The sequence below is a fragment of the Passer montanus genome, unplaced genomic scaffold (genome assembly GCF_014805655.1).
Source record: "Passer montanus isolate IOZ18808 unplaced genomic scaffold, ASM1480565v1 scaffold193, whole genome shotgun sequence".
Lineage (NCBI taxonomy): Eukaryota > Metazoa > Chordata > Aves > Passeriformes > Passeridae > Passer > Passer montanus.
The window spans coordinates 276,469-297,354 of NW_024366514.1; the positions used below are offsets into that span (position 1 = coordinate 276,469).

The 20,886-nt window shown below is 44.1% G+C and overlaps 1 protein-coding gene across 7 annotated transcripts in view; it reads left to right on the forward strand.

Moving 5' to 3' along the window:
* The window catches only part of DGKD (diacylglycerol kinase delta), a 59,602-nt gene that overhangs the window by 1,288 nt on the left and 37,428 nt on the right, over nt 1-20,886 (forward strand). Inside the window, exons 1-4 of one of the 7 annotated variants that reach the window (XM_039706503.1) lie at nt 15-154; nt 1,752-1,813; nt 15,373-15,483; nt 16,175-16,255. In XM_039706503.1, the coding sequence (XP_039562437.1) occupies nt 15,391-15,483; nt 16,175-16,255 (174 nt within the window). In that variant the 5' untranslated portion in view covers nt 15-154; nt 1,752-1,813; nt 15,373-15,390. Of the gene's footprint in view, nt 1-6; nt 155-1,751; nt 1,814-12,274; nt 12,449-15,372; nt 15,484-16,174; nt 16,256-20,239; nt 20,480-20,886 lie in introns of those variants that run through there. The other 6 variants (XM_039706513.1, XM_039706505.1, XM_039706502.1 and 3 more) reach the window with 6 other exon arrangements.

Sequence of the window (20,886 nt, forward strand, 5' to 3'; positions counted from 1 at the left end):
CAGCATGGCGGCGGCGGGGGCCGAGCAGGCACAGCCGGAGCCGGCCGCCGGCGCCGCGCCCGAGGAGTCGTCGGACAGCGAGCCGGAGCAGGAGCCCGGCTCCCTGCAGAAGCTCATCCGCAAAGTCTCGACGTCCGGGCAGATCCGCCAGAAGGTGCGTGCGGCGGGAGGGGGCCGCGGGCAGGGCCTCGGGGTCCTGGCGGCGCTGCGGCCGGCGCTGCCTCCGCGTTACGCTCGGTACCGCCGCCTCTCCCTCCTGCCCGGCACGGTCCGCGCCTCCGCCAGCCCGGGCCGCCGCTTTGGGAGTTGCCAGAGCCCCCCGAAGCTTTCCTTTGGGGCCTGCCACCGAGCCCGTCCCTCGGGGAGCTGCCGGCGATCCCCCCGCACAGCTCACTGCTCTCCCCTCACAGCGACCCCTCGGGGGTCTGCCTGTGACCGCCTCACATCCGCCAAGGCGCCCCTTAGGGACTCGGCCATTTCCCCCTTTCCCCCCGTTGGCTGGAAAATCTTTAATTGTAACAAATATTGTCTGTATTAGAAAGGTTTATTTATCCCGTCGTTTTCGGTGACAGCCCAATCACCCCTCCGGGTCCTGCTGGCGACCCCCAGCCCCCACGGTAGAGACCCCCTGACAACACCCCCAGCAGCTTTCCAGGCACTCGTGAAGCCCAAAATGCCCCTCAGGGATCCCCGTAATGAGCTGTTTCTCAGGTGCCCGTTAACAGCTGTCCCCTAAATGCCCTTCAGCGTCTGCCAGTGCCCCACAAACTGCCCTCAGTGGCTCCTGGAGTTGCCCCCGGTGCCTCTCTGAGCCGCTCCAGTTCCCCTCCCCAGTAGCCCAGCCGAAGCCACCTTCTTCCCCGTGCCAGGTTCAGACCTCCCGGGGAGCTTTACCCAGCTCAGTGAGCAGTGTACCCAGGCTCTGCAGCATCCCGTCTGTCTGCTTTCTTTCCTTACCCTCTTTCCCTGTAATATTTTATTGGAGTCATGGAGGTCAGATTTGGGCTCCTACTCCCTAATGCTGCTCCGTTTACCTGGTATTTGAATCCTCAAGGGCATCCTCACCCCATGAAGCTGCATCTCCCCTTTTCTCCTCCTGTCACAATTGCCACTGTGGGCTCCTTCCTCAGCTCCCCATGCCTTCCCTGAGAACCTCTGCACATCCCAGCCATAGCTCCCTGTCACAGTGTTCCATTATCGCTTTCCAGTACTTCCCTCCTCCATGGTCCTGTTGTACTTGGCCCAAGTCACTGTCTCATCTTCAGAGCTCTGCTCTGGAAGGTGCAGCCCCCCTTATTCCCTGCAGTCACTAAGTGGTGCCTCCCTCAGCATCTTCCCATCCTTTTTGTGCATCCTAATTATCCCCATCTTGCACTGTGCTGTTTTACCTTTCTGTAAGCCAAATAGCAATATTTAGCTTTCTGTCTGGTAAAGCAGTGATCTTACAGCTGGTTAGTCTTTGTTGCCAGCTTTGGCTGTCCTGCTTTGCCCTCTTGGTAAGGTAGCAGTCCTTTCCACCCAGGTTCTCTTGGCCCAGTCATGTTTTATCCCACTGTGGCTCATCCTGGAACAATAACACCATTTTTATGGGCAGTAACAACATTCTGCAGCCACAACCAAAACCATGGTTCTTCTGTATTGTTACTGTAAAAGATGTGAAGGTTTTCTTCAACTTTAGACTGGGAACCATGCATAGGGAGTTTCCCTTTTCTGTACTCCTTTTATTATAGCAGCATGATTTTTCTTTGTAGCCACTAAGCTCCAGTGTAACTCTTGGACTGTTGTGTCATGTGTTTCTGCTTAGAAATACCAGGTTAGTTACTCTGTCATCACCTGCCTTGTGCTCACCGTGTCTCTGCAGCATGGACAAGCATGGTGCAGCTGTGGGGATGCCAAAGCTCGCTCAGCACTGGTGCTGCAGCTCAGTGTTGCTTCTCTTGCACTCAGTAAAGGAGAGTAAATGTCTCTGCATGGTGCAGTGTCTGCAGCATTGTTCAAAGGGCACTTTTTCATGCTGGCTGGTTTGCCCTGCTTTCAAGCACAGGACCTGCCATTGTTCTGTTGTGCATCGTTTGGCTGCATTGGTCCCAGTTGTGACACCCCTGTGACAAAGTGCACTGGTACATGAGGAGCATGACGGGGCTGCTTCTCCATCTGTGAGGTGCTGCTGGCACTGCCCTTGGCTTCTTGGGCTGAGGCACTGTGGGGCTGGGCTGTGAGATGGTTCTTTTGACAACACCTGGAGACCCTGGAGCCCTCTAAACCTGTTGATGTTCTGTGTCAAGCTGATCTCAGCCGTGCTGTAGCACCAGGTGATTTAAGCTAGTCTGTTATTCTGCTGTGAAAAAGAAATAAGCCTTTTGAGATATTTTCCTATATCCAGAGTGCTGAATAATAAGAATTTGGTTTGCTGGAGATTGGGTGAACCTTGGGATTTTTTAACACCGTGGCAGGAGTCTCATGGGAAAAGTAAGGAAGGATGCTAGTCTGTCTCCATGGTGGCTTGTGTTGGGACACAAAGACTTTTCCAGTGCTAGAATAGGAACTCTTGCTTATAGCAAGATGTTAGAGATGCTGAGGTGAAAGGTGCTTTGGGGTGTATTTTTGTTTGGCTATAACAGAACACCTCCTCCTGTTCCTGCTTAATAATTTTCCTTGTTTTTCATCACTTCTCGTGTCAGCATGGCTGGAAAAAGGCACAAACCAGCCACTTGTATATGCAAACATAAGCATATTAAGAACAAGGATTATAAACAGTTATTGTCTACAGCTGTTAAGCCTTCTGTGTGTTAACCTGCCAAAAACCTTTGACTAAATCGTGTCAAATTTTCCAAATAAACCCAGGTATTATGGTATTCAGGATTGATTTGTTCTGTTGCTCGTTGATGCCATTTTGGTTTGTCATTGTCTTTTCTGCGTGCTGCTGCATGTGTATACTCTTTCCTTGCCCTCAGGGCAAGAAGCAAAGACAACTTTGTGAGTAATCATGGTTTTGATGAGACATTGAGGAGCTTGCTTCCTTTGTAAAGGCAGACCTAATTCTGAATTTGTCTGTTGAATGATAGAGTGCTGACTACTGTAAGCTGTAGAAGCTGTTGGACAGGTCTGTCAGTGACAGTAAAAGATGCAGGCAGACTTTTACTATGGCCTGAGGACATAAATCTCTTCTGACCACATCTTTTGCTGCAGTTAGCTTAAGACCATGCCTCTAAGTACAGCTAAATCACCACAGCAGCTTACTGTTATCAGAGCTTGAGTGCAAAATCTATTGTGCCCGTATAATTCCTCAGAATTTACTGGTTTGTCACAGTTGCAAGCACTTTGAAGGTATGTTTTCCTTCCTCTTGCCCTGCTATCTGTTTTCGTAAGAAATGCTGTAAAGTAAAGCTGCTTGCTTGCTTGCAAGACCATAAAACTTAAGTGAATTTGTCTCAAAACCCCCCAATTGTCCAGCTGTGTTTGACTGAAGCAGCTTGGTGTGATAGTATTGGGGCAAGTGGAATCATTTGGATGTTTAAGGACTGAGGTGTTGATGTGCAGGGTCTAAAGGCAAATCACAGGTAACTTCTTTTCAGCTAAAAAACCTGTCCCTTGTGAGGCAGTGGGCAGGGGAAGGAGGAGTGGAAGGCTCAGTGTTTGGGAAGTGAAGTACTGTGTTCTAACATACTTACTTGCTTTTAGCTAGAAAGAATTTTTGAGGCAGAGAAGAAGATCTGAGGGAAGCATGTTTAGCAGTCTTTTAATTATTATTATTATGGAGAAGGAGTAAAGCCTCACATGATCAGGTATAGCAGGTCATGTGAGTGGTCTTGTCTCGTCTGGCTGAGAAGCAGAGGCTGAATTGTGTGCTTGATCAGCCACCTGGCAGAGACCTGACAGACTTGTACCAGCATACGGCCTCAGAGCGCACTGCTTTTAGCTCCTCTCTGGTCTCAGGCTGGTGTTGGTGCCACTGCAGAAACTGTTGGTCAGCTAAGATTATGTATTTTGGAATGGATAGGAATTAGGAAAGAGATGAAATTAACTAAGAGAAAGAGGATGTGTGTGGGGAGAGGCAACAGCAGGACCTTGCTCCCACCTCCTAAGCAGTGCTGAGACCTCAGCTGGAACCAGCTGAAGTGGTAATGTCATCTCATTGTCACTCAGCATGGACGGAGGCACAGGAACGTCCAAAGTGGTCCTGGGCATTGAGGGTGTGAAACCAAGGAGCACTGAACCTTTTATGAGCTCTGACAGTGAAATGTGCTTCTTCCTTTGAACTTGACCTTTCATTTCTAGCCTCACATTACAACCCTCAGAAAGCTGAGGGTGGATGAACAGGCCATCTTCCCATTTCATTCATCAGTTCTGTGGGATTTCCAGCCTGCCAGCTTTGGTATGTTGAGCTCCCGGTTTGTTTACCAGACAGGATTTCAGCAGCGTCCTTGGGTGGCATCAGGAGAACTTCTTGTTTAGACTAGTTTAGTCTAAGTTCTGTTTACTTTCACAGGCAATTTCTCTGTAATATTTTCAGTTTTGTAAGCATTTATCATTGCCTTGAACTTTTTAAGACAAGTTTGCAGTGTATATTTCACCGGAGTTGCAAACAGAGCGAGCCACTCTCCAGACTTTCTGGGAAGCTGTCGAGCTCTGGTAGCAGGTATGTCAAGTTAATTTATATTCAGAGAAGCAGTACAGATGAACTGGTGTTGAGCTTTATGCTGCAGTGGACAGAGTGTTCAGTATCTGAACTAGCACGTTTCCCTTCTCTGTGCTGTGTACCAGATATAGGTGATGTTTCTTGTGCTATGGGAAGTTGTGATTCTCTTTCTGACTGGTAGCCTTGAGGTCTTGGAGCCACTCTGCAGGATAAAGGCAGAAAAACAGGGTGAAGCACAATGTTTCTCCTGGTTTTTGTGCAAGCTTCCAGAGCTTGCTACACTGAGTCCTCAGACATATGGTGGGCAGCATGGACAACTGAAGAAAAGTCTTTTTGTTTCTTCTTATATTGCCTGTTAGATAAAATGTCCATTTTATGGGTAAAGAAGTGGTATTTTTATTTCTGGAGGGTAAATGTTTTAAGGTTTCCTGAGATTAGAGTGAGGAAAATGAGAAGTTTATTAGTTTGAAATCCAAGTATTGAAAGAAGCATTATGATAAGAAGCAAAGCATTTCAGTAAAGCAGTATTGTAAAAGAAATAAGCAAGAACTGAGGAAGGAATTTTCCGGAATTCATTACTTAATTCATATTCTGTCTGTGGCATCTTCCACTAAAACGTATTAAAATATCTGTATGTTTTGCTTTGCTGCCTTCTAAAAGGCTGTCTGAAAGAGGACATTTTAGAATCTTCATGTGTCATAAATTGTAGTGGCTTATACTTTAATCCGGGTAGAAACTGGGAACTCTTCACCTAAAGAGTGTGAGAACTGTTGAAAAGAAGTTTTTGTGATTGAACTGAAACTGAGCATCTTGAGCACAGGTTTAAGGACATGAGTTTTCTTGGATTCGTGAATATAGTAGTTTCTTCTCTGAGCACCAAGATACAGGTAGGATTTTAGTCCTTTAATATACATTCTGTTTCATGTGCACTTCAGACTCATCTGTTTTGACACAGTTTGGGAAGCCTCCCAGCAAGTTTCCAGTGGTGTACTGTAAGTTTGCCTTGCTGCTGGAGAGTTTTGGATGTTGTATGAAAGCAACAGCTGTTACTTCCTTGTTAAAAAAAAACAACAAAAGCTAACAAACCCAAACTAAAAAACTCCACCGCACAACAAAACAAAGCACAAAACCACACGCACTTGAAGCGTTTCTCATTCCTTCTAACTATAGATCAGGTTCCAAGAACTAAAGAGCTAACATTAAACTTTTGCATGTTTTGAGAGCATGGATTTGCTTAGACCACATCACTAAAACATTTCCAGGCTTCTAGTTATTCTCTCTAATAAAATTAGAGACAAAAAAACCCATAGGTATTGAATGTTCTGGTTTGATAGTTTGGTTTTTTTTAAAATGAAACTTAATTAAAATATTTAGAGTATTTTCCCTTACCCAAAACCCTGTTACAGAAAAATTGAGTTTTTACTTTGGAGGAGCACAGGATTATAGATGAAAACTCTGAAATGTCTATCTTCAGATTACCTGATTAGGAAATCCAGTATACCATGTGAAACACTGTGTAACTTTACCTTCTTTAATTAAAAATCCAGTCTGATTCTTTCTGATACAGCAGCTATACCTGCATATGTGAGAGAAAGCACAAATGAAATATAGAAAGCTTTTCCTTATTCCTGGAAAGCTTAAGGTTTACCCTGGATATTGGCACAACATCATTGGAAATTTCACAGCACACTACTGTCCCAAGTGAACATGTGCTCCTCTTGGAACATGTTTTTTCAAGATCTCAAATGCACCAACCATTATTTAAAAGATATTTTATTAACTGTCCACTGAAACAGTTTGTTCCCTGCCTTTTCTTCACTAAGTGGTTATTGCTTCTTGTTTCACTAAGAATTTATATTAAGATGCTTCTGTTGGTACTGCAGCCCCGTGGGATAGTCATCCAGGGGTAGTTGAGCTTCAGGCAGAACAGCTGAGGCAGCAGCACTGTTCTGCAGCAGCTCCCATGGTTTGTGGTTCCTCCTCACACATTTTATATGAAACACTTCAGAAAGTAATGAGCTTATCATGCATGCCCTGTTCAGTAGTGCTGCACCTCTACAGCAGCAGTGCAGGGTATGGAGCTTGCAGTCTGCAGGCCCTGGATGACACCTGGATGTGAGAACACTTACACAGAGGAGGAAGAGGTCTAAAGCTGCCTGCCCTCCTCTCATCCAGAGAGGAAAGGGTTGGCTTGATGGCTGCAACATTACCACTTCAATTAGGCAATTGATTATTATAGGATTACTTCATTTGGTTTTATAGGAGAATTTTTGTTTCCTCACAGTTTCATTGCTGAGTTGAAAAGTTTTACATCTGATCACTGTTCTGATATTGTGGTTTGCCTTTTTTGAGAAAGGAAATGCCCTCTTAATCACATAATGCTTGTATCGAGCACATTGCACTTGAGACTTGCAAGCTTTAGTAAATTTATCCATGTAATTTTCCAGTGAGGAAAGGTAATACCACCCACAGTGTCCTGTAGGGAAAATGTAGATACATACTTCTTGTATCAAGTGCAAGAAATCACCCAGGGCATCCCCAGCCCTGGGAACTGAGACAAGTGGTGCCAGCTCCAGGTAACATCCCTGTGGGACAGCCACCTTCAGTGGTCTTTGAATGACAGAAATGCATCTGATAAACCAGGGAAGGTGAGCTGCCTGCTCTTGGAGCTGCTCTCAGCTGTGGCAGGGCAGAGCACTCCTGGAATGTGTAGATCTATCATTGAGGTTTTATTAAAAATCAGTATTCTGGGAACTGGCACCAGCCCCTTCTGTCCTGTTCCCAGGGCTGTGCTCATCTTTTTTGTTGTTGCTGGTGCTGATCAAGAAGTCTTTGGCATGGTCAGAGGTATTTGCAGGACATTAAAACAGGGGAAATGGAAAAACAAATTAAAACTTTGCAGTATCCTTTAAAAACTATGTTAAATAGATAAGGGGAAAAAAAACTTAAAAGCATAGGTTGTTTAATACATAAATATGGAAAATCTGATCATGACAGTTGTTACAGATGAGATAAAAATAAATTCTAAGATACCTAAGTATTAATTAAATGGCCAAAGGCCAAAAGCTGCTTTCTGCTCTTAACCTATTTGAATACCAGTTAGAGTAAAAGGATGAGGATTTGGCTCTGCATCTACCAGTCCCTGACAAGGCTCCTTGCAGAATTCAGTAGCAGAGGTGATGGGAATCCAGACACAGTGGGAGGAGGCTGTCTTTCTTTCAGCCTCCTCTTCACAAGGGCAAAGAATTCAGTTTTCTTTGTCAAGGTATAACTTTCACTTTCCTGTATCCTGAAGTTCTCTTACTGGGACTCTCTGCTGACTTTTCCTTCCTACTCAGCCAAGGTCTCCGTGACGTTCAGCGCTGTGGGAAGGATGGGTGGTTATGAGTGTGAGGATGAGATCCACAGCTGCATTCTGCATGTGCTTTCCCATACATTTGCTGTTGTGCTTGTGCTGGTCTCACTCCCCAGCCTGGTACTTGCATGTCAGATGGCCCTGACAGCCCACTATGGTGAGTGCCTGCCTCCTTCTGCTGACTGGTGAAGTGGATGGGGGGGCTTAGACACATGGGTTTTGGGAGTAACTTGTCTCTGTGAATGAATAAGAGCTTGTGACTTAAGCTGTGGGGGTATAGGCTGCAGCATTAGAGGGTTCTGTGTACAAGCTGTGATTCCAAATGAAGTTCTATTGCTGTGCCTCAGCAGAAGAGCCACCTGCTTCTGAGTTCAGACAGGGGATTCTGTGGTGCTGGTGCATAGCTTGTGACAGCCATGTCTCAGAAGGTTTTACAGCAGGTAGTGTGATTTGACTTTTTTGTGTATGGGGGAAATGCCCAAGGAAGGGATGTAGTCATGTATATATAATTTTAGATGGTAGAAAAAATAACAGTCAAACTTCTCATGTTAGTCCTTAAATGAATGAAGTTCACATTTAATTAGTACAACCATAGAAACGTATTCCATTCCAAAATATTCAGGTAGCTATTAAACTGTTGCCTTTTTGACTTTAGTTATCTTTGTGGATGGATTTGAGCCCCTATTTTCCATCTTTGCTGTATTTGACTGGCATTTTGTGCTCAGTTTCCCTCTTGTGATAAATGTGCTTGGGAAGGATGCCGGGAGCCTATGGAAAGCATCCTGAGGCTTAAGCACTTAGTGTGCCAGGAGTTGTCCAGCTCCTAACTCATCCTGTATCAGTGCACTGGTGTGTTTTTCATTCTCCCTTCTAAGCAGCTGACCAGAATATTCATCTGTTTTAGTACTTTTCTTGGAGCTCTCTGACAGAGCTCATTTTACCAAGGAGCTGTGTGTTGATTCATTGTATGTTGTATTTCCTTCCCCATATACATTTTTGTGTGCTCTCAAATTGTTTTTCATTTGTATTTGTTCACTTTAGGTGTGTGACTGTGCATCCCTTTTAGGAGAGTCATTCATAATAGTAGCAGCTGAACCTGGTATTGAAAGAAGCTGGTTTAAAGACCTGTTCTTTGTTTATTGCCTGCAACATTAACTAATGAAGAATGAAATGTTTGACCATTTATCTGTGCCAAGGCAATTTATAGCCTATTCAGTATTTATTTGATACCAACTCCTGTTTTTTACTGTGGATCTGGGGAATAAGTTGCATTGCCTGTTTCAGTGACATCTCAGCTACTCCCTGGGTAGGTTGCTGTGCTCTGCTCTGGATTCTGCTGTCTCAGGAGTTGCAGGGAGGCTGTAGGAGAGCTGTTGGCTGTGCTTGCCTCTGTCTCTCACTGGATGTGCCGAGTCCAGCTCATTCAGCAGGGCTGGAGGTTACAACAGAGGAGAATTGGAAGGATGGTTGTTACAAGAGTTTTCTTAGGCTTTCCCATGTGGCTGTACAAAGGTCTGTACTAACCCCCTTCCTCAGTTGTAGTGCTCAGCTTCTGTGAGTGGGCCTCTGACTCACTGCCTCAGCTTCTATTTTGACATTTGATTCCAGCTCTGGTTTTTTTTTTTCTTTTTCTCCTCTTCTGGAGTCCTTTTTTTGCAGTGAGTTCTCATAGTATCTTGCTCTTTTGATACCAGTGCAAGAAATCTGAATGCAATTTTCACTTTTTCAAGAGCAAAGTCCATGTAATGTAGAATTTCCAAACAAGACTATGCAAACCTGTAATTACCTCATGCTCCCCTATAGATCTGTATAGCTCTCTGTGTGTCCCATTGTTAGAATTGCTTTACTGATCCAGGTTTCCCTCCCTCCAAGCTTCCTAGAGTTCATTTCCAGAGTGTGACCACTGTCTGGTGGAAGGATGTTGCTCTCAGATTAGCTTGTTTACCCCTACCCTTTTGACATTTCATGTCTTATTCTATGGGATTGGTTAGATTTATTCCTGTAGTTTCTTTGTTGGATTTACTGTGTTTTATTTGACTTCTAAATATTAATTTGTTTCAAGTTTATGACCACCGAGGACTTTTATGACACCATCTACTAAAACCACAAGGTACAGCACTCAGATTTGTACCTGCCCTAGCATGGCATGGCCATGTTTAAGTGCCTGCAGACCTACTCCTGTAGTTTTTGCCACGGCTTACTCAAAATCAGTGACTAGATGAGGTTGTTTGCTCCCTGGGGTTCAGCTGTCTGTAAAATTGCTTCGTAAGCGTCTATAAAGATAGCCCAGTTCCGCATATACTTTTGCATTTTGTTTTCTCCTCTTTGCATTTGGTGCTTTGCTTAGTCAATTATTTGTTGTTTGGCATCAGTGTTTTGTGGTGCATACAAATACAAAAAGTGTGTGTCTTAAAAGTTGTTACATTCTGAAGATACATGATAAACAGAGAAATCCACGTGCTGGGGATTTTGGGTTTGGGATTCTTCAGTTGCTATTTAGATAGCTTTGTGCTGTTACCTTGTACATAGTTCTTTTTCTGCACTGTGAAGCATAATTCTTGTTTTTGATATGCTCCACTGAGTAATTGCCCCTAAGAATATGTTATGATCTCAGCAGTGAAATAAGTTGCATTGTTCTTCCTCTGTCTCTATCAAACATGGTTTGGAGCCTCCCTGTGCCAAGGGACACTTGCCAGCCTGACAGCTGGACACACTTGATAGTCACCCTCAGTCCGGCTAATAGGGCTTGTTTTCCAGATTTGGAAATCAGTTTTATCAAGAGCCCTACTTCCAAATGGGGCAATAGGTTTAAGCTTCAGGAAGGGATTGTCTGCTGCTGTGTTTCACTTGGTGAGCACTACTGTGTGCAGGAGAGCAAGGGATGTAATCTGCAAGTAGCTGAAATTTGATGTGATCCTTCTTAACTTTTAGTAGAATCACTCATGTTTTCAGTATAGAAAGCACTTAATCTGTGTAGGCTGTCCCTGAGCACCTGACATGGGTTACTGGGTGCAGAGACACCTCAGATGAATGGTGCTGCCAAAAACACAACTGTGTCTTGTTGGTTTTCTGAACAGCTCCTGTTAATCTTTTGGCTTCTTGTTCTTACAAGGCCGGAAGGGGAAATAGTGAAGCACAAGGCTCTCTTTCTTTTAAGTTCTTTTTTAAAGTCCCCTGAGCTGTTTGAAACCATCCCTGTTGAGGTCAGTGGCAAAACTTTTCTTTTGTCAGTTCAGGATTCGACCTGCAACCATTTTGACAGGAGAAATCTGAGAACATATTATTGCTCTTCCTAAATGTCAGGCTTTGAAAGGGGATGAGCTGGGGGGAGGGTTGTGTATTGCTTGCCATAAACTGAATTTTTTTCTGCAGGAAGTTGCTGTTCTTCAAGGCCAAAGATAAATACTAAAATGTTAGAAATTTCCTAGGCCTTGCCTTTCAGTTATCTAATCTTGTTCATTTCACATTTCCTAAGACACTCTGCTATGTGCAGTGTTGTTTTAAATTGTCAGTTTCTTCAGTAACTGTTTTTACACTGACTTGCAATATGATAAAAGGGGTCAGTGTTGAAATCAGTATTGCATCATTTTACACTTGATCTGAGATGATAATTAATTTTTTTTTGTAGTGTTATGTGCCCATGGAGTGCCATGCTATGGGACACCACACTGGAAAGGGACTGAGCTGGATAGAAAACAGTATGCATACTTCCACTGCAAACAGTTTTAGTATTTATCCTGGATAGGATGCACATAATTATATGCACATCCTCATAGTGTTTCAGGGCAGTAGCTTTTCCCATAGGATCCAATATATGATACTAAAAATAGATTTAACACTCTATTTTCATTATGGGAGAAGCAATTTCACTTTTATCTTGATGAATTACATGCCCAGTAATCTGATCAGAGTAGATCTTCAATTAAAAATCTGCAGAGAGGCTGGGGAGCAGAAGTAGCTGTTCACCTCCCCCCTTTTACTCCACCTGTGTCACTTTGCAGTCAGGTCCTTTCCCCTGTTCATTTTCTGCAGCTGCATTCCTCTGCAAGTAACAAGTCCTTTGGCTGTTAAGTCAAAATAGAGGAAGAGAAAGGCAGCGATGTCTACATCATTTTATAAAGTCATCTTGATCTTATCTCTGGCCCTTTCCGCCCAAACCCACTAAACAGTGCTGAACCGAGTGCCTATAAATAGCCCGGCTGCTCTCGTGCAGAGATGGGCAGCACTGAAGCAGAGGCGTGTTTGCTGTGAGCAGAAGGAGCTCTCCTCTCTGGCCTTTCATGTCTGAGCTGGGGAGCTGGGAGGTTTTCTATAGATAGAGCCCGGCAATGACAGGAACTGCCGCTTAGAGCAGGACAAGGTGACCTCTGCAAGTGTTGCATTTTGGTAAAAAAAAAAAAAGAAAAAAAATAGGGTTTAAAAGAGGAATGGAGGAATGCACGTCTTGTGCAGAGGTGAGTGAGCCCAACTGAGGTGAGGGAGCAGGCGGGAGCTGTGGGAGCTGAGGGAGAGCAGAGGCATTGTTTTGCTGAGAGTTACTGTGCTGGTGGGTTGGGCAAGAGTTTGGCTAAAGTGGTGCTGCCTGAGCCTGGGGTGCATGAGGGCTCTGGCTGACCCCAGTTTAACCAGAGCTGTAAATAAGCATGGCAACAGAGATCTGAAATATCCTCTTGCAAGTTGTTGTTTTTTTGGTCAGCCTCCTGGCTGACTTGATGTCTTGAGGCTTTTCATCCAAGGCATCTTCCCCAGGATTTTTAGTTCTTCTCTGATTTTGGTTCAGGGTTTTGCAGAATTCAGTAGCTGCTTTCTTGGTCTCAGTTTTTATTTATATGTGGTTTTTTTTCCAGGGAATGCAAACGTCACTCCATGTTTCTGTCTTAAGCTGGAAAATCTCCTGCCACTTTCCCATTTTCTTCCTTGTAAAAAAATGAGCTGCAGAAATGTGTGATTTCTTTAGTGTTGTGATTTGGATGCTGGTACTTTACATTTCTCTTTGATACTCAGGTGCTGGAGTTTAAAATAACTTGTGAGAGAAATATATATTTTAGCAGGTTTCCACAGACTTGGCGCGTGCTGTTTCTTCTACTTGACAGATGGGGGATGGAGACACACAGAGTGAAAATTGCTTTATTGGGAGCTCATAAAAAGTCCATGGCAGAGTAGGAGCATGAATGCATCTTTCTGGGTTCCAGATGAGTGCCTTCAGCTCTGGCCTTGCCTGCAGGGTTGGTTCAGCAATGGATGCTGTTTGGTCAGTCTTTGCACTCCGTTTTCTCTTATGCTGAAGCTTCAGCTAAGATAATATCTGAATTTTGGATTATTTGCATAACACCAGCTCAAAGGTGGTTTAACATTTTGTTTCTAGGTTTTGCTATGGCCTGTTCAACTTCTGGACCCTAAAGCCAGTCCTAGATGCTTTATGGGTTTGTAGAGTGTATTCCTGCTGCTGTGTCCTGTGAAAACGAGTGCCTCAGAGCTGTGGGGAGCTGGTGTGGGAAGCTGCCATTTTTTACAGGAGCTTAATCCTCACTTGTGTGTTTTTGTTTTTTCTTTTCATCCTACTGGCAGTTCTGTGGAGTTTGGCAATTCCTGATGTGCCTGCTTCAGGAACACTAAGTTGGTGTTTGCCTGGGCACTGGCAGGTTCTTCCACTGTGCAGGTGGCTTTGTGAAACAGACCACTGGGAGCATTGAGGCTTGGGGTTTGGTAACCTTGGAGCTGGCCAGGGTCCAGCATCCATGGTAGATGCTGTTCTTCCAGGAGACAGGGGAGCTCTCCCCCTTGTCTATTTCCCAGCACAGTGGAGGAAGATTGTAGTGGTTTCTATATGACAGCTCTCTTTAGGATCTGGTGGAATGTGGAGCGTGCTCTTTCCCAGCTGATTTGTGAGTAGAGGCTTCACCATGGTGGTCCAGACCCTGTGATCTCTCAGGCCAGTTTGAGGATAGCTCAGTCTAGCAAAAGAGAATCATATATTGTCAGACGGATGTTTCTCCTTGCAGTCAGCATTTTTTGCGAAGTGGTTTCTGAGGAAGCGTTGAGCTTGGCAAGAGCCAGTGTATGTGGAATGTATCAAAATCTGCAGCTGTTCCAAAAACTAAAGGCACACATTAGAAATATATATAGCATTTAAAAAGCAAGTTTAATGCCCTGGAAAGGAGTTCTAAAATGAACTAAACCCTGTGGATCAGTAAGAGTATTTATTTTGTGTGCTGTAGTAGCCTGGTAGTTTCCATTTGGTGCTGTTTGTGAATTGATACTTATCAGCGAACCTGACTGTTACAAACCTGAATTCCACTGAGACCTCTGGTATGTTAAAGCTATGTCATTTTCCTGGCACCAAGATACAGATTAACCTGTTTTACAAGATTGTCAGACCATTTGTGTCCTGTGTTTTAACTGGGTGTTTATTGTATTGGGCTCTCTCAGAAGGAAGTAGGTTCTGCAACTCTTTGGGGGGAGAAGGAGGTTTCTTGTGGTACCAAGGCATGACATAGCACTGCTTGTAGCTCCTAGGCAGTATTTACAATCAGGAACTTGGGGTTGGACGTTCAGCCGTGACTTTTCTGCCTTTTGTCTTTCTGAGCTGCAGTTTTTGGGATTATTTTCATGTAGCTGTTGGTATTCAAACCTGAATGAAATACATGTGGATTAAATCCATACCCCCACATAGGCACAGTGTATGAACGAGTATATGAGCCTGTGTATGCTGGTATGTCAGTCTAGTTATAAAGCAGTTAAAGAGAAGAAGTCAGTGTGCACAGACAGTTTTGGCACTGCAGCCCTGGGAAATGGCAGCTGGCCAGAGAGTACCGAAGCAGGGCCAAGACTATCTGAAGAATACCAAACGCTGATGTTGGATATAGCTCCTTCTTTGCTCTGGTTTCACTCTTCACCCCCTGGGCTTGCCGCTTGCCACCTCTGTGCCAGGTAGATTCTCGTTCACAATGCACAGCTGGAGGTAGAGACAGCTGTCCTGGGTGTGTTTGTGCTGGTAATCAGATGCCAATTAAATGAAAGGTGCAATTAGCTGTGACTGAAATCCGACCTCGGTGAGTTTAACTGTTACACTCCCCAAATCACTGTTAGATTTGAAATGCTCATTCAGTTTTAAGTTATTTATCTTCTTTGGTATCGTGATAGCACTGGAGACAAGGGTAAAACCTCACCGCAGTGTGGGCTGTTTGTTCATGAGAGTTTTATCTTGTGAAGGCTGCTCAGTGTTGCTGAATGAATCTGTGAAACGCTTCCAGCAGAGGGCACTGAGGTTATTGGTCTCCAACTCCAGTTGTTCCCCTAGGGGTGTGTGCTGGGGAAGCAGAAAACATGCCTGTCAGTAAAACCTGTGCTTCACTGCTCTCCTCTGATGCTTTTGTAGACTGTCATAAAAGAGGGGATGCTAATGAAACAGACCAGCTCCTTCCAGCGCTGGAAGAGACGATACTTTAAGCTGCGAGGACGAACTCTCTACTATGCAAAAACTGCTAAGGTAAGGTCCTGACAGTACCTGTGAGGCCGAGGAAGGAAGTCAGTAGAGGGGCTTTGGAGGCAGATGGGTGTCAGTGGGGAGGCAGCCCTCAGCAGAGAAAAGAGCTCTTTAGGCACTGGTCTTCAGGCTTTGTAGCTACTAGAAGATCTTTGTGTTTTGCCTTACACTTGGAAATCCTTGGTTTTGAAGTGAAGCATCATGTGGACCTGTGATAATGATTTTTCTGCATTTTTTCTCACTTTGGTGCATGTTAGTAGGGAATGGACTCTAAATCAATAGACGGAAGAGAATACAAATGAAAAGAGAAAGTGCAGTAGACAAGCAAGGCTAGAATTTATTAACTCAGTGCTGCTATGCCTCTGGTCTAGTATGCTGATAGTCAACTAGATATAAAACTTTCACAGGAAAGTCTGTCTCCTTTCAAAAGAACAAAACCTACAGTTATTTGGTGTTATTTTTAAATAATCCTTTAATAAAAATAAAGTCATTTTGTTCACTGTCTGAAGACAGGCCAGAGTGATCTTCAGTGCATGGAATTAGACTTCCAGGTCCTTGATGTTGTCAGTGCTGTGTCTTTCCTTCAAATCATAAAAGGTGGTGATATGGAGCATGCTAGGCAGACTCCCTTTGAGTCTGCTGCTTATACACTGGATTCAATAATTTATTGAGATTTTGATTTTTTTCTTTACAGTCCATTATTTTTGATGAGGTGGATCTGACAGATGCCAGTGTGGCAGAATCCAGCACAAAGAATGTCAACAACAGCTTCACGGTAGGACTTCCTGCATTATTTTCTGTTCTTCTTCCATCTTTTCCACACATCCCATCTCTTTTGCAGAGTTGAAAAACACCTGAACAATCTTCACAACATCTTTAATGAAAAATGAATACTAAACTTACTTTTCTTTACAGTATGATAACTCATATTTGTGCACATGGGAAATTACCTCAGGGAAATACCTTAGGTTACTATGGATTGTGCTAAGACTTGGCATTCAGGGATTTTCTTCCCTGTAAGCTGAGAAGGTTTGATAGAACCTGTTTGCACAGTGGGACTGAACAATCTGTTCTGCTGAGGGAGTTAGAGGTGATGTTCATGTTTATGCTGGAGATCTTGCTGAAGGAATTTAGTTTTTCCCATAGGCATTAAAGTATGTAAACTTCTTTGACTGACTTTATTTTTGTGTGTGTGTGTGTGTGTTTACATATGCTATATATAGTGGGAAAGCAAAAGGAGGAACAGAAAGAAATAGCACAGAAATAACTGTGGGATTGGTTCAGGATACTCGTCAGATGTGGAATGTCTGCTAAGTAGTTGCAGTCTGGAAATTCGGTGGTGTCCTTCCTTCATTTTCTCCAGGCTCAGGAACTAGGAGGAAAAATGATTGTATTTCTAAGGTGCAAGTGTTCTGCAAGCTCCAGTTTGGGGGAGCACCTGGTATGCAGAAAAAAAGCCCTTCACATCAGCCCTGCAGGGTGAGTGTCGAGCTGGTGAACAGCAGCAAACCTCCAAACAACTGCTGAGGGAGTTGGTGCAGAGGAGAAGGAGGGCCTGGGGAAAGGAAGTGTTGCTCTAAGGCAAGGTGAAGGGGGAGCAATCCAGGTGGAGGGAGGAATCCCTCTTGGTCCTGCAGATGGCGACCAATACTGAGCAGTGTGCCTCGTGCTGCAGCAGGAGTGATCTGCTGCTTTGAACATCTGCCAGTGGCATTTCTGATGTGTAGCTGTAGGTTTTGGCTTTGCAGTGCCTGTGTCCAGATAAAACCCCAACACCTTCCCAAAGCTTGAAAACACTTTCTACATCCATAGTTGGACAGGTAGGAGGCACATCTGGGTATGGTAAGTAAATACTGATATCAGGTGTCAATGTGACAGTACAGAGAGAAGATTTATGCAGTGATTTGAGTGGGGAATATGTTTTCAAGACTGTGGTGTTATTTACCTGTTAATAAAGCATTTTATCCTGGATCTTGCTTTGGTTTTCTCAAATATAAATAAAGACTGATTTTTCAGGTAAGTGTCCTGTTACTGTGCTGCTTACTGTTGTAGTTGGGAGAGATCTAATATGCATCAGGAAGACTGTGTTAGGGACAGAAGGGAGTAGTGTATTTGCACTCTCACATTGCCCCATCCCAGTCAAACAGTGAAGAGTTATTTCCAAGACTCTGGTATCAAACTCTACCAGTCCCTGCCTTCCATAGCTGATAAAAGGTAAAGGGTTACCTTGAAATTCAAGCAGGTAGAGTTTACACTGTCTCCAGCTGAGCAGTGTATCACGGTGCTTAGGTAAATTCAAGAAAAGCACATTTCCTCCTTATTTCTATCTGCTCTTTCTATCGTGGCTTGTGGAGGTGCTTGACTCATTTACCTTGAAGTTTAAAACCACTTAGGAAATCAGAAGGTGGCCTAGTCTTGCTGTGGTTTGCTTTGTTACATCATTGCTGTCAGTGCTTTGGATTCCTTGCAGTCTTGCAGTTCTCTGTAGGTTCTTTTTGAGACCACTCTGCTTCCCCTCTGTGTCTTCCTTTCTAAAATTCAGAGTTCTTTGATGCATTTTTTTTCTGTTTCAAATCAGTGTGTTATGCGATTTGAGGTTTTTCTCCTTAACTGAAAATATATAGCATTTGGTGTTGTAATCAGAGTTTCGGATGTTCTGGTTTTCTTTTTGGTTTTCAGTTTTCTTCAGTGGAGACTGGTACTTGTGGATTTATAAAAGAATGGTTTCTTTCTGAGAAGACTCAACCTCTGTCCTGTCTGTGCTGCCTGATGTATAGATTTTGCAGGTCAGGCTGCCTGAATGACACTCCTAAGTTCGTGATATAAAGACAAGCAACAAAAACATCAGATAAACCACTTGAAGGACCAATGTTTATCCAAAACAAAGAGTTAATAAGGGCTGACCAGTCAGAAGAGCAACTGTTGAAAGTGCATTGAGGAGCATGGGGAGGCAGCTTCATGAGAGGAGAAAACCAGAGCATAAAGTCAGCAAAAGTTGTGCTGTATGGAGAGAGGAGTAAGGTTAAAAAATAGCTGCCAGTAAACCTTTTACATAGGACATGACTGACAGGTAATTTGTTTGCTCTCAGCAGGAAGGAGAGCAAGAAAAGTGAGTTTTAGGACACGGACCTCTTCCTTTTGAAAAAAGTGTGTAATAAATTCCACTGTGGTTTACTTGGTTGATCTTGCATAGATTTCCTCAGTAAGTGTATCCTGTTTGCAATGGGGACAGTTTTCAGGACTGCTACTCAGTGTTAATGGATAGCTGACTACAGAATGGGCTGGGAGCACATGACATGGGGCATTGTTGAGCTTACAGTGTTGTACTGCTCCATTCCCTGATGTGTAATGAAAAGCTTTATGTTTAGCTTTGTTCCTTCAGGTCAGGCAGTGTGGCTGCAGAGGTGTTTAATAAGGAGCCTCTGGGAATAAATCTTATAGCAGCCTCATGCCAGAGCTCTCTTCTCTCATTAGGCCTCTGGGTGTGGTATTTGCTGGTTCTGTCACATCTCTGCCATCTCTGTCCTTGAGTGTTAGCTGTCTACAAGGTAAATTCTTCTGAAGTGTCTGGGCTGTGACAAGTACTTTCCATGTATGATCCCTTGGTACATGGTGCATAGATCTCTCCCCAGTGCCTTTTTCTAGGGTTGCTGTCTTGCACAGGGCCTTAGAGAAGGTCTGCTGTGGCACAAGGCAATGATAAGTGTGTTGTCCTGGTAGTTCAGGACCCTTTCTTTCAAAGAGAGCAAGGAGGATGAGTTCCATGCTTTAATCTGAAGTAGTGTTTTCTCAAGATGATTCTGGGAAGCCTAGGTTTTACTGATCTCTGTCTCAAAATGATCTGCTTTGCCCATGTCATGGACCTGAGCCATCCATCTTGCCTGTTCTCTCCTGTGACACCTGCATGGTCTGGGGTACACAAAACTCTCTTGCCTGCTGCTCAGGTCAACACTTTGACACCAGAGCTGTCCCCTCAAAAGTCTTTGAAAAGACTTTGGATTGTCTCTCTTGGCCCAGTTTTGTAAACGTTTGTGTGGTGAACAGATTCTTCCTCCTCATACTGGTGTGTGGGCTGAAAATCTGCCCTTTTCTAGAAGGTGCCAACTGAGTTAAGCCTGCTGCCTGCAGTGTAGTTGGTACAGTTAAAGAAGTGATTCCTTATCAGTTCATTGACCTTTTCTTGCTTTGTGGAGGATTTGTATAGAGATATGTATTCTTTAATACTAGGCAAAAATGCCTGTCATCGTCACTGACCCTTTCTTGCTTTGTGGAGGATTTGTATAGCGATAAGATATGTATTCTTTAATACTAGGCAAAAATGCCTGTCATCGTCAGGAGAGGGCCTGGAAAGGACATCATATCTTCCCAGGTACATATTCTGTGTTCTAATATGAGTCTCACATGGTGGTTTGGTAAATGTTTTCCAGTTATTGCTACCAAATGGTGGTGTGGACTTTCACCCTCATTCACATAACATGAATTACAGCGTTTACTTCTTATCCCATCTGATTCAGAGCTTTGAGATCCTGTAGGAGAAATATCCTCTGTGTGGAGAGGGAATTCTGTGTAGTTTGGTTTCTTCTTTCCGATGCTTTGGTGAAATGCAAGCTGGTTCAGAGCATGTTTTTGAGTGCCAGGAGCCATGCTAGTGACCCCTCCTCCATAGTAAATGTCTCTTCACTGGAAGAGGTGGAGCTTGAGCTCCTGAGCTCCTGTAAGCCCTTTTTTGTTGGGAAGTACCTCTCAGCTCAGCCGCAGACAGGAAACAGCATATTATTACAGTCAGCGCCTGCCTCTCCACTTCATTGCCGTCAGAAGGAAACTTATCCCAGCTCCTCCTTAAGCAGGCAGCTAATCAGCTTGTGGCAAGTGGTACGTAGCTCAGAGAGACTGACCACAGACGAGACTAATCCTTGCATGTCAAGCAATCTGTTCAGGTTTTTCTCTGAGGGAGTAGGCTGCTCTGGACACTAGTGTAGAGGAAGATTGAACGTGAAAGGTAAGAGCAGGAGTGTGAGTTTTCTGGATTGAGCGCTGGGAAACGTGGCACCTGTGCCAGCATAACAGATATCAGAAGCTCAGCTTCTTTGGCGTACGTTTACTACAAGCTCTTACTGTTCAGGTGTTCTCTGCTGAGTGGATTCATGTAGATGTATTCTCTAGAAGAGGAGTGATGTGCCAGCACTTCTAGGTGCTGTTAGAAATGCTGCACCCAGTTAAGAAATACTGTTTATTAACTGATGATTCACCCTGACCAATGCCCCCGGAGAGAGGAAGTGTTCAGGTTAGAGTAATACCTCTCTTACAGAGCACTTGCATGACTGGAGGCGACAGTGGTTCTGGTAGGCTGAGGAACAGGGAGTTGCTGGTGCCCCTGTATGGGAGAGTGCAATCATCTCTGAGAAG